Source organism: Hydra vulgaris, chromosome 13 (assembly GCF_038396675.1).
Source record: "Hydra vulgaris chromosome 13, alternate assembly HydraT2T_AEP".
Classification (NCBI taxonomy): domain Eukaryota; kingdom Metazoa; phylum Cnidaria; class Hydrozoa; order Anthoathecata; family Hydridae; genus Hydra; species Hydra vulgaris.
Window position 1 is genome coordinate 60,453,347 of NC_088932.1, and position 14,605 is coordinate 60,467,951.

At 29.8% G+C, this 14,605-nt stretch overlaps 1 protein-coding gene across 1 annotated transcript in view; it reads left to right on the top strand.

Moving 5' to 3' along the window:
* LOC136090255 (dynein intermediate chain 3, ciliary-like) overlaps positions 1 to 13,765 on the top strand; it is a 30,438-nt gene extending 16,673 nt beyond the window's left edge. The window contains exons 3-8 of the mRNA XM_065816501.1: positions 630 to 683; positions 9,428 to 9,471; positions 11,099 to 11,234; positions 11,341 to 11,487; positions 11,699 to 11,790; positions 13,479 to 13,765. Coding sequence (XP_065672573.1) covers positions 630 to 683; positions 9,428 to 9,471; positions 11,099 to 11,234; positions 11,341 to 11,487; positions 11,699 to 11,790; positions 13,479 to 13,683 — 678 coding nt within the window. The 3' untranslated portion in view covers positions 13,684 to 13,765. The remainder of the gene's footprint in view (positions 1 to 629; positions 684 to 9,427; positions 9,472 to 11,098; positions 11,235 to 11,340; positions 11,488 to 11,698; positions 11,791 to 13,478) is intronic.
* The last annotated feature ends 840 nt before the right edge of the window (positions 13,766 to 14,605 follow it).

A 14,605-nucleotide genomic window follows, 5' to 3' on the forward strand; every position in this document is an offset into this window, starting at 1 on the left:
CCTTTTATGTCGCTGTCACATTGTTATATGGCTCTTACCCTTTCAAATAGTGACATGGTCTCATTTCAAAAGACCTTATTTTGTGTGAGTCAGCATATAATATAAATATTTAACAGTAACTGTTTATGCTCAAAAACTTATTCATCTGGTATTTTTTAACATCAGTCTTTTTGAAGTTCTCTACTGTAAACTAATGTTTTTCTGATTTGTAAAGTAAAAATAATTTTTGCCTTTTTTTATAAAAAATGTTGTTGTGAAAAAAAATTAGTAAAAAATTCGTACATCAGTACAAAAATGATATTTCCAGAATTTTCCAAATTTTAAAAGTTCTTGACCAAAATGGTGCCTCAATTAAAATCCTTTAAAAGATCCATTTTTGACCGAGACACCAATCAAAATCATGACTATAATATTTCAGATTCTATGTTTCCGCCCAACCTGTATTACTACAACTTATGTAATATTGTTGTTATAAATGTAATGTTTTGTTGATATAAAATTTTATTAATAAAGAACAACAATAGGTAATTTTATATTTAATTACATTTATTTGTAAATAGATTTATTTATACTTATTATTTAATTATAATTTTATTTGTAAAGTATTTTATGTTTGCTTTTTAATTTAGCGGAATCCATTTTTTCCAAAATATTTTTTAACAGCAGGAGATTGGACAGCAAGGGTAAGTTTTTATATTCAGAAAAAAAATACATGTTTTTTTTTAAGATTCTATTTCTTTTTGTATGCTGTTGATAGATAATTTAGTTTTTTGTAATTACCCTAAGTCCGAATTTACACACACACACACACACACACACACACACACACACACACACACACACACACACACACACACACACACACACACACACACATTTCCTTAAAAAACATAAAGTTATGAAGATTTTTTATTTTTTATTGTTTCAAAAATTTTATTACTTTAGTTATTCCCCTGTGCTTTTTATGTGTATGCATAATAAAATCAAGTTTAACAATCCACAGGCTGTTATCTTAATGTAATAATTTTAAAGTTTTGTTTCAATAAAAATAATAATACTAATCCATATAAAGTTGTGTTTCCGTATGCAAATGTAATCTTAAGATAATTGGGGCATTCCACATCAAGTGGAACCACTTTTTGGTCAAATCCGACATCACCAACTCGGATTTTGAAGCTGAAGCTCTTGCACAGTCAAACAACTTTGTGTCTTTGCAAAAAAGTGATAAGTTCAATAGAAAAAAAAGTTTTGGTCATTTGGTCATTTGCCCTTTGATCTTGGTTGATGGCAAAGATCAAAGTTCATAATTTCTTTTTTACACATTGCTTTTTCTATTGTGGATGTCCCATAAAGAAATCTTTTTGGGATTCCCATAAACAGCTTTGGGATTAATATTAAAGTATAAGTAGGTTCTAAAAATTTAATATTTAAATACCTTATAATTATACAGTGTTTTTAGGTAGGTACCAGGAATTGTTTTAGCATTTGAAAATCTTTCCTTCAATATTGTGGATTCGATTTGCCAATCATTTGCTGTGAGGTATTTAAAGGAAATTCCATGGATATTTTTTTTTAACAAACGTATATAATTGATAAGTGGTCATTATTTAGTCATGGTATGGGCGTTTTAAGCTTGCTTTTGCCGCTTCATGTTTAACAGTTCCTCCAACTCCATCACAAGGGCCCTTACCATGACTTGAGGCAAAGAAATACCATTCAGCTGGAATACCAAAGTCTCTTTGTGATAGCACAGATTTATTAGATTCTTGCAGTTTTGTGCATTGTGCTGCACAGCCATCACTAAAATATGTTATTTTAAATACTTCAAATTTCACTTTAAAAAAAATAGTTAGTTAACACTGAAAAAGATGAACTGCAATTGTGTCATGAGTATTACATTCCAAAAGCAGCACATAACTTCCATGACTTAAATTTCCTTCATATTTATAATAAAAAACAAAAGGATGCAAAGTTGCTTGACTATTTGTCCAGTGATATCCCTGTGCTGTATCTTGTATGATAAATGCAAAATTTTCTGAAAAATCACCAATATACCAGAAATTCTCCATCGGATAAATTGTTTTTTTTCCAGTCTAAATAGTTTGCCTGTTCTTGAGCAATAAAATCATGTTTAATAAGTGTTTTCAAGCTCCCTAAAAATCTTTCAATAAAACCATCAGTGGACTGTATAAAGGTTTGAAGCTGGGACCTATCTGTTGTAGTCCACTGTTATACTCAATTTCTTCAATTCCTTTAATTTCAAAGCATTGCAACTGCCATTCTTTTAGCATAGCAACTCCAGGGCAATTTTTACACTCGCCTAGAGAATATGCTAGCAAGAAAGGATTGCATTGGATTTTAGTCAAAGCATGTTTGTGGTCTGACTATCATGAGCTTAACATTTTGATGAATGGAACATACACACACAGTGAGTACCACTTGCTCCTGCAAAGACACTTTTGGACGTAGCTCTGCAAACTTCGAAAACCTGATTCTGATATTTGGATACTTTTCTGAAAATAATTGATAAACTTCCTTCAAATTACTTAAAGCTAATCTTTTCTGAATATGTTTTCTTTCCCCATTTTCTATAACAGATAGAAAATCCAGGCATTATACAGCTAACAGTGTCAGAATAATAAAACTCTTTTACCATATCTTTCACATGTACAGGTAGTGATTTCCCTTTTTTTGTGTTAGGAGTTGATAAATCACCTTTGGTTATTAAAACTTCTTTTGCTTGAGATACAAGTTGATGCGAACAATTGAATTCTCTCATTTCTTTTTGATTACTCCATTGAGGAACAAATATTGTCAAAATCATGATCTTTTCACTCTTACTTTGTGTTGATTTATACTTATCCTGGAGCACTTTAACAATGTCATCAGCACATGCGGAAACTTTTTCTTTAGTTGCTTTGTATTCATTATCCTCTGAAGTATTAATTGGCAATAGCATCTAAATTAGGTGATAAAAGGTCCAACTTCCTTTTTACAAGTTATTTAAGCTTTTTCTTTTCTCCGGAATATAACTTTTAAGAGTTTGTAACTTACATTTATCCAAGGGTGACTCACCCAATAACGACAAGGATTTATTAAAAATTGAAATTCTTCTTTCTGGCAGTGATAATTTTTAGCTCCCTTGTCACTTGTAGTGACAAGGGAGATAAAAATTCTTGAGATCTGGAACTGCCTTGAGAATCTGACTGTATTACAATTTGCAGAATTTTCGTCATTTCATAATCTTATTTGGGAAGGTAAGCCAGTGATCCTCTTTCGGCAAGTATCACATAGTTTTGCTCCAGCCGTAAGTTTTGAGGGATACATAGCTACCTGTCGACTAGTAACTACCCTTAAGGTTTTATATTGTTTTTTCTCATGGTGTTGGAAAGGATCATAACAATAGTGTTGTCTCTTCTTTAACTCTTTTACTTGCGCTTGAAATGCCATTTTTAATCTAAATTTAATTTAAAAGTTGGTAAAAACTTTTTCCTAAGTTGTCTTTTGACAACTAATTCAATGGAAATGAATTGATTATTTTAATATAGATATATATAGCTTTAAGCCTCATATAATTTAATACTGACTTAGTATGTATATATAGTACTAGTAATTAAATTAGTAGTAGTAGTACAGTAGTATATATTTGTTACAACAAAAGTAAAAGTAATTGACAAAATATAAAACTCTTGGTGGAATTTTGATGAGGGGAAAGTGCCAGTTGACTATGTCGATGTTATTAGGGAGTTGATTGGTCATTGAACCATGTCTCGGTGATAAAAATAATGTCAAAAGAGTTTTCTGCAGGTAAGGATAGTTTGGTGAGTTTTATTTGATTGAGGGAGGTTGCATTGATGTAGAAGCACGAAAGATGAGATAATTTTAAGGTCAGAGGATTTTGGAAGACCTGCAACTATAGCTCTTTTTGATTTTGTTTCTACAATTTTGGCATTTTCCTTGACTGCTGTGACAATTGCATTATTGGCTTCTGAACCGTGCTAGACTGCGCTTACCCAGTTAAGAGTTGTGCTCAAGCTCGGAGATGCTGACTTTAACTGTTGAAAAAGAAAACTGTTGAATAATATTTTCAGCTTCAAGAACAGATACGTGGGTGAGAAGTATGCTGACTGTGGCTATTAGTTTTGATATCGTAGCATCAAGCTTTTGAGAAGCAGCTGAATGGTTACCTTGACCTAGGCCTGGCCAGTTGGCTGCTAATTAAATTACATAAATTTAATTAAATTAAATAATTAAATTAGTTAAATAATAAAATGAAAAATAAATAAATAAAAAAAAAATAAAATAAAAGTAAAAAAAAAAAAATTAAAAAAATTAAATAAATAATTAAATAAAATAAAATAATTAAATTAAATAAATGGCCAGTTGGCTGCTAATTATATTACAACCTAGAAAATAAAAGTAAATAATTAATATATATCTACAATAGGCTACTTACAGAAAATGACCCCAAAATACCGCATTTGTGAGGCCGATAAATTTTTAGAACCTACTTATACTTTAATATTAATCCCAAAGCTGTTTATGGGACATCCCAAAAAGATTTCTTTATGGGGCATCCACAATAGAAAAAGCAATGTGTGTAAAAAAAATTATGACCTTTGACCTTTGCCGCCAACCAGGATCAATGGTCACCACTGGTCAAAGGTCACCAGGGTCAAAGGTCGCTGCCGACCAGGGTCAAAGGTCAAATGAACAATAGCTTTTTTTCTATTGAACTTATCACTTTTTTGTATAGACACAAAGTTTTTTGTTTATGCAAGAGCTTCTGTTTGCCACCAAAATCAACTTCCTAAGTACAATAGCAAAAAAGTTATGACATTTTAAATAACCAAGGTCAAGTGAAAAGGTCATATCTCAAGGAAATAATTGACCTAACTCAAAAAAGTTTACATATTTTCTTCTGTCCATTTGCCCAACATGTGAGTCGATTTTCATCAAAATCCGAGTCAGTGATTTTGGATGGGTGGTTCCACTTGACGTGGAATGCCCCAATTTATGTTTATATATAAAACACAGCATACAAATAAAAATGTAAATCATCAACAAATAATTAACAAATAGGTAAAAAGAACAGCAAATTGTTTGAAAAGTAAACAAATTAATTGAAAAGTACAACAACTAATATGAAAAGCACAACAAATCATTTGTTAAAATGTATTTAAAGTTATTTATCATACAATTATATTTAAATTATTCTAATTTTATACAAATTACATTTGTAAATGTAAATTATATAAACCAATACAATTGTGCCATAAACCAAACATTAAAAAATGCTACTAGAACATTGTAAAGAGCTGTAATAGTACACTGAAAATATATTATATAAAACAATACAATATATTATATAAAAATATACAAATCATTGAATTATTTTAAAAATCTTTAATTTACTTTGATTAAAAACAATAAGACAAAAGTTGATAATAAATAATTATAACAAAAAATTATTTATTATCAACTGTTCTTTCACCCATGAGTTCCTCCTATATGTATGTTTTTCTAAAGTTCTATCTAAACCTCTGGTGTGGGGATTTCTCACCCATAAGTTACTATATATTTGTGTTTTGGTTTAATCTTTAATGTAGTATGAGATCAGTTACCAACTAGTGACTTTAATTATTAAACTTAATACATAACCTAATTTCTTAATAAATAACTTTCTAATAATAATATAGTATAATATTTAAAAATTTCTAAATAAATGCATAACCTAAATTCTAGTATTCTATAATAGATAAAATCTCATTAATTGTTTTAAAGTAATGCTTAGAGGAAGTAACTTCTTTTAACTACTCCAGGTCAGGTCAGGTTTAGGATCATTGTGATCATCCTTCTACTGGTATCATGTAATCCAGTACTACATGCCTCATCTGCCTTGTAGGGTTTGATTTTTTAGACAAAGGCTAGGAGAAATAAACTCCATCTTCAAATTTCCTTGATTTAGGGCTCTTTGTTAAGTAAAGGGTAGAGTTAGTTTCTTGATAAAAATACTCATCTTGGGCAGATGTTAACTGCATCCAGCTACTGTCTTGTAGAAGATCTTCTAAACAAAGACTTTTGGGGTAAGCAGAATAATTATATTGACCAGCCTTGCACCCCTTTCTTGTCTATTAGGCTGGCATAGATGTAAACCTATGTTACTTTGTTTCCTGCCTAGAATGATGAATGCTGGATCTTTATGACTTTACACATAGATCTGTGGTTCTGCCTCCTTGATAGTGTCTATACAACTCTTCATATTTTCACCTAATGAGGGTACAGCTCTAAAGTTCAGTTTAATGGTTCTGAGGGCGGCTAGTAGTAAAGTTTCCCAAACTCTGTGATAGCTCTCAGAAAAACATGTTCCTTCAAAAGTTATAAAATATCAGAGTATTAACAGTACCATGTTGCGCATGGGTGAAGTTCCTTTGTGTGTTAGTGCATTTGGTGTAAATTGTAGAGGCCAAATAAGAACCATAAGTTATGACTTTGGGTTAGTTAGCAGGACTAAAACAACTGCATAGTTCATTGCTTGGGATGCTGTGCCCTATCTACAAATGAGTCAAGTGCTTAAACTTGAACTATGCCCAAAGTAACCAAAAATATTCAACATAAAAAACTTCTGCATTTCTTAATTTCATGCTCAAAAGTTAACTTTGTGACTTGTATTCGTGACAACCCTAATCATTTATCTTCATTTCTTGATTTATGTCTTGTCTCTGATCCTAGCTTGTGTTCAGTTTCTCCTTTTCCTCTCTTAGGTGGTTCTGACCATGCAATGATCAGAATCACACTTAGGTCATTACACTACTTTCTACTATCCAAAAGGTAACTGGGATTCTTTTGATTTTCTTTGTTACTGTCTTTGAGCTGATGTTTTTTTCTCTCTCCATTGATAAATGGGCCTTGTATTTAACCTTCTGGATCCAGACAGGCATGAAAACTTTTATTTCTTTTTGTTGTTTCTAAATCAAAGAACAGCTCTCTTGAGAACAAAGGCCTACTTATTATTGCTAAAAAACAATATAAAAAGGTGCTGTCTGATACTAGCTCCATTATTCCCAATTTATTAAGTCTTATATCTTTTCTCAGAAGTCAGAATTGACTAACTTTTGGAAAATCTTATTATTAACAAAAGTAAGTCAAAAGTATCATTAACAAAAGTAAGTCAAACATTTCATCTCATTCATGGGACTGGTCACTCCCAAAGGTAAGGTAGAACTTCTTCTAATTCCACTCTTGAATCTGATGGCTATACTCTTCTTGCCATTCCAGTTTAACAGGTTAACTTATTATAAGACATTCAAATCACTCCAACTTCTGCTGCAAAATTCATACACTAATTAAACTCTTCTATGACTTGTGGTTCAGAAAACATTCCTGTCATAGTCTTACAAAATTGTTCTTCAGAACTAGTTCTCTTTAAACTATTTAATGCTTGACTGAGTCTTGTTTTCCTGCTTGCCAGAAAATGGCATCTATGTTTCAAATTTTTCAAAACTCCAGAGAACATTCTGATCCCTTCAATTATTGTTTGATCAGTCTTCTTTCTGTTATAAGCAAGGTCTTTATTTGTTAATTTATTGTTATTGGATAAGTGCTTGACTGAATCTTGTTTTCCTGCTGGAAATGGTTATCTGTGGTTCCAATTTTGAAAAACTCTGGAGAACATTCTGACTTCTCTTACTATCATCTTATCTATTATTAGCAAGGTCTTTGATCAACAAATTTCTAACATCCTATCTTGAGTCAAATAAATTACTGTCAGACAATCCATGTGGTCTTCAATCTTCTTATACTACAGCTGACTTGCTAACTTCTGTGATTAAAAGATTCTATTGCACATTAGATAGAGGCAGTGAAGCAAGGACCTTGTTACCATATAGCTTTCAATAAAGTTTGGCATGCAGGACTTCTCTATAAGCTTGCTCGATATGATGTAGTTTGCATCTAGGATCGTTTTTGAGATCATCAAATCGTTTATTTTTAACTGTTTTATTAAAGTCATTCTTGAAGGCAAACACTCTTCTTTATTTCCAGTAACTTCTGGAGTACCTCAATGTTCTATTCTTGGTCCTGTTCTGTTTCTTATCAACATTAATTATCTTCCCATCAACCTAACATCTAAAGTACCTCTTTTTGCTGACGACTCAACTTTATACTCCTGTCTAGACAAAAAGTCTTCTTTCTTTGATCACATAGAACAGGTATCTCTCACTTATTTAACAGATTGGGGCTCACAGTGGCTTGTAAATTTTAACTCCAATTAAACTCAGTTTTTTACTTCAAATAATTATTGCAACACTGTCAACATTCCTATAGTAATGAACTCTCACTGAGGGTTTCCTAATTTTTGATATCTTATAAATAGTTTATAATAACTATTTTGGGTTTTTGAGACAGATTAAAAGTTGTCTTTATATATTAAGCCATTTAAATAACTTTGCATTATGACTTATTTTATTGTGGAATATTACATATGATTGTCCGAAAGCATCACCTTATTTGTTCATTAATTTACAAATTGCTATTTCATATTGTTTAATGTTCATTTCAAACTCACTACAAAGTTCAGTGCTGGATTTATACCCTCGGGGGCTTTAGGCTGAATCAATTTTGGGGTCCCTCAAGAATATTTTTATATCAAATATGAAAAACCATTATATAGTATATATAGCATTAAAATTTTCATTGTTTGCTATTGTATCTTCAATACTTTAGTTAGCGCTAAGCTTTTATATAGATTTGGTCTAGAATTCATTTGTACAGAATTAGTTTTCAAGGTATTTAGTGTTGCAATTGTTAATGATTGTACGAAACTTACAAAATGTTAACAAATGTTTAGAGGGAATTTTTGTGTAGCAATCATGACAATCATGAATGTAACATTTTTTAATAACTCCCTAAAACCTCTACTAAACATTTTTTGAATCCATTTTGGGGCTCCCAAAATTGTAGGGTTCTAGGCTGCAGTCTAGTTATCCTATAGGTAAATCCAGTCCTGACATAGTTCAACGATCTTTGATTGATTGTTGATCTGAAGTCATAACCAATAGTACCAGTATTGATATAGCTTTTGTCTAAACAAAAGATTATCTAATTTTAGGGTTTTACTCTGTCCAAGTAACTAACTAGAAAACTTGTTATTTTATCCACAAACCTGCTAGGATAAAAAGCAAATAGGCTTAGCCATAGGCTTGTACATGTTATGCCTATTATATATAGTTTTCATGTGATTCTGTGATTCTCCTACATTCTTTTTACTTTGATGTTTGTTTTTTTAAGCATAATGGTTTTGTTATTATTATTTTTTTTAAACACTTTTTTAATGTGATATATTATTGTATATATCAAACAAACATTTTTAATATGTCATTGTATGTATCAAACAAATAAATGAAATATTCTGTTGTTTTTATTTTAGATATGGTCAGAAGAAATTCGCGAATCTTCAATCATGTGGACCAAGTAAATTTTTTCTATTTTTTTGTTCTTTTTTTTTGTTCATTACTAGTTTATAACAACAATTATTGTTAACATAAGGCTGCAAGTAATGTTTCTAAAAAACTGCAAGTAATGATACCAAAAAACTTCAAGTAGTACTACCAAAAAACTGAAAAAAATTTTACCAAAAAACTGAAAGTAATGTTCCTAAAAAACTGAAAGTAATATTGCCAAAAAACTGATTCTAACATTATTTAATTAGGAAATAATTAAAAAACTTATTTACCTTATCTAGGAGGTTTAGGGTCAATCTTAACCCTAAACCCCTAATACTCTTTATGTCCCTGAATCTCTGACCTTGGTCCTCTTATACTGTTTTATCATGACCTTAAACGTTTTTGGCATTATTTACCCCATACTATACCTACAAATAAAGCCACTTAAACTAATATGGAGTGTTTCTAAATCAGTTACTGTATATTTTATAGTTGCTGTATATTTTATAGTTGCTAACATCTTTACTAAGTAATAGAGTTTGTTCTCATATTGCGTTGAAAGGTTGAAAATTCAAATTCAAATTTTATTTCCTAAATTTTTATATTACATTAATTAAAATTAGTTTAATTGTAAATAGTTTCTTTTTCTCCGTTTTTACTAAAACAACAGATTTACATAATTCTCATGTTTTTTTCTTAAAATCAAAATCAAAACCTTAAAATTAAAGTTTATTTTTAAAATCAAACTGATCTTACAAAAAATAAAAAATTAACTTTATTTTTCTAAAAGAATAAGTTGAACTGAACACATCAGCTTAAACACAAAAATTCAATAAATTAGTTTAACTTTTTACAAATAAATATTACGTATAGATAAAGACTAAATGGACTCATGTCACAAGTAATTTTGTCAAGTCACAAGTAATTTTGTCATGTCACAATAGTTTGATGCTTAAAATGGTTGTCTTGAGCATTATGCTACTGTTGCATAAAACAGGTTTTGATGCGATATGGTTGTGACGTGATGTGGTTGTGATGTGATATGGTTGTGTGAAATCTTATGGAATTTTAGCATAATTCTTTGATGATTACATTACAATATTATCTTAGGTAAAAGTTGTTGAACCTTCTTGACTTAGGCACTATTTGTAAAGGATTTCGCTATTAAAAAAATGTTTATGCATAGTTACCGGTTGATCATGGAATATTCATTTCAATTGAAATATGATGTCCATTCTTATCATTGTTACCTGCACACAAATAACTTTTTATTAGTCTTAGTTAAACATTTGCTCCATTATGAAAATTAATTATTGAATGTTTTTATTCAAATTTACGTTATAAAAAATAATTAAAAAAACATACATTTGAAAAAAGTCGTTGGAATTTAGTTTTTCCACTATTTTAATTGAATTTTCACTAATTAAGAAATCGACAAAAAAAGAATTTATTAAGACATGTGTATAAACAATAGTAATGTATAAATAATAGATCAAGCTGAACTTAATTTAATTTTTTTTTCATTTTTGGTCACGCCGTAAAAAAAAATGTATGTTGTAACTCTGACTCTGACTGGCGTAACATATCTGATGACGTAACATTTCTGATTTTAAAATAACATTTTAATAACAGATGTTTTTATGCATAAATTGAAGACAACATATGTCAAGTTTAACAGATGCGTGTTGGAGTCCTGTTCGACCTGCAGTATTTTTTGCGACTAAAATGGATGGATCGTTAGATATTTGGGATTATCTTTTTAAGCAAACCGATCCAACCCTATCTATACAGGTAAAGCAATTTTTTCTAAGCACATTATTTAACTTGTAAAACTTGAAAAATAAATTGGCGATGTAGTCGAATTTTAGTTTATGTTTTCTCATTTTGATATTTTTAGGTTTGTGAAGAAGCGTTATATTCCATTTGCATTCACGATCAGGGAAGGTTTGTAACAGTTGGGTCTCACGAAGGAACGACTACTTTACTAGAACTTTCTGAAAGTCTCTATACTTTGCTACGTCATGAAAAAAATGCTATGGGAGCAGTATGTATTTTTTATTATAAGTTAAATTTTTTTAAATTGTGAAGCTAGCCTTAAAATTTAAAATATTTTAAATTGGAAGGCTCGCTAAACAGTGTTCCTAAGAGTTAGTTAAAAAATGTGTTACAAAAAATTAACAATACAAAAAATTAACAATATTTTTTTTTTGGTTTGTTTGTAACGTAGAAATAATGTCTAATTTATTTTTATCTAGATGTTTGAGCGTGAAACAAAGCGTGAAAAAATATTAGAAACACGCCATAAAGAAATGAGACTAAAGGAGAGATCTCGTTCACAGCAAGAAAAGTACTACATTTAGTGTTTTCGTTTTTTAAAAGTATTTCATAGTTTTAATATACATATTTGCGTTAAAAACGTCTATGCAAACATATGATGTGTGTGTGTGTGTGTGTGTATTATAATATATAAATATATAATTACATATATAAATATATATATATAAATATATATATATATATATATATATATATATATATATATATATATATATATATATATATATATATATATATATATATATATATATATATATATATATTTATATATATATATATATATATATATATATATATATATATATATATATATATATATATATATATATATATATATATATATATATATATATATATATATATATATATATATATATATAAATTAATAGTATGCATTGAAAATGAGTTTTTTTTTAATAAAAATTTATTTTGAGAAGACTATCAGACTCAGATCATTCTACGACTTTTTACCATTTTTCAGTAGCATGCAGATTTCACGCTTAAAAAGTCTTGATCTTTTCAGCCAATTCGGTAATCGCACCATTTTTTAGTATCGTCATAAAAAGAAAATCGCTGCTCAGCCAGACCTTATGTCATCGACCGGAACAAATAGTAATCGGAAGGGCCAATGCCAGGTGAATGCGGCGAATGAGGCAGGACTTCCTATTTGAGGTTCTCCAAGTAGTTTTACAATATTTACAACATAGGGTCGTGCGTTGCCATGGTGAACAATAACCTTGTCATATCTTTCGGCCTTAAATCTTTTAATGGATGCTTCAGCTTGATCAATTTTTGTTGGTAACGGTCTGCTGTAATCATCTCGTTCGGTTTAAGCAGTTTATAATATATTACGCTGAGCTGGTCCCACTAGATATAGAACATAAGCTTAGAACCATGAACATTCGGTTTTTCTGTCAATATTGATGGCTTGCCGAGCTTGACCCATGCTTTTCTGCAGACAGGGTTTTCGTAGTTCTGCAGACAGGGTTGTCGTAACGTAACCATTTTTCATCATCAATAACAAATCAATGCAGTAAACTACTTCTTTATTATTTGCGCGACCAGCTGTTTGCACGTAAAAAATTGTCTTTCAATGTCCGTAGGTTTTAACTCATACGTCACCCAATTTCTTTGCTTTTGAATTACTCCCAGTTGTTTCTAGCGCCTAAAGACTGTTGATTAATCGACTCCAAATGTTTTTGCAAGCTCTTCCTGTGTCTGGCGAGGATCTTCATCAAATAATGCCTCCAATTCGGTATCTTCAAACTTCTTCTCAGCACTAGGATGTTCTTCATCTTTGAGATCAAAATTACCACCCTTTAATTGTTGAAACCTTCTGCAAGTTTGTCTGAAAGAGCATTGTCACACTGTCAATGACGTTTCCTTTAATACTCGCCTTAACTGCTGTTGTCTTTCGATGGAAGTAATGTAAAAAAAATCCCCGCAAAAACGATTTTAGTGGCTCTCAGCCATGTTTAAAGTTTTGGATCAAAACGTCTTTACACTTCTGCAGTTAAAATTGAACTGATATTTGCAGCCTGGGGCCTAAGCTTTCAGGTAAAATATATTTTAGTCGGATCGGATATATGCCAGCCTAATTATGAGTCTCAATACAAAACGCTAATTTTGCATTCAATGCATACTCACAATATCTTTTTAAAAATAAAAAATTTTTAGCACACATTATTTTACATTCAGAGAACGCGAGGAAAGTACTGAAAGTAAAGATACCGAAGACTTATTACTTCGCATGGAGCACGATTATTTTGCATCTATAAATGGAGACATAAAAGATCGTGAAACAAAGAATGCTTATATATATCAAATGTTTGATGAAGCGTTGGAAACAATTAGGGAAGATCGGCCTTACTGCGTCGATGATAAAGACAATAGTTTTAAATAATGCAAATAAAGATATGTTTATAATTTTTATTTAATCAGTGATGCAGATATCTGATGTCGGTATTTTTTTATTATGATGTTATATTTTTATAGATTTAATTGAGACTTTTACTTAGACTATTATACACTTTAAAAGAATTTCCAATTAATTAAAAAAAAAAATGAAAGAAGTTTGATAATTTTGATTAATATTTGTTTTAATATTTTTGTGTTAATTTGTTGATAATTTTTATTTGTAAATTTGATTATTTTAATCGATATTTTTTTGCTGATACTTTTACTGTTAATTTATCGAAAATTATTTGGTAGGAAAGGTTTAACATAAATGTCAAACGAGAAAAACTAATGAAAAATAAACAATATACATAAAACATGTTTTGCAATTAAAAACATCTTTAAATCTTCCATATGGTGATAAAACATGTTTTGCAAGTATAAACATCTTTAAATCTTCCATATGCACAGTGGTGGCCAGTAGGTGGACAAAATGGGAAAAATCTTAGTTGTCTAATCTTGAAAACTTATTTATTTTTAGTATCTATATATATTAAGAGAAATTTATTGATAATTTTTTTATATTAAATCTCTTAGTTACCAGGACTCTGAGCATTTGAATATTGAAATTAAAAATAAAATAAAATATAAATAATATAATTTTGGTGACATCAACGTTGTGCGATATTTCAATTAAATCTACGTTTTTGAAACGAAAAATTAGTACGTATTATTTTTGAGTATTTAGAGATAAAAATAACCAAGATGTGAAATAAATTTGTCGTAGCATGTTATCTCAGTTATACTTTGAAAAGATTAAAAAAAAATTCTTCAAGAAATTTATTTCTTGCCGCTCTATAACTAATAATTGCCACTATTTGCCATGTGCTGTCTTATATTTATTTGAGCTATATAATGCTTCAATCAAG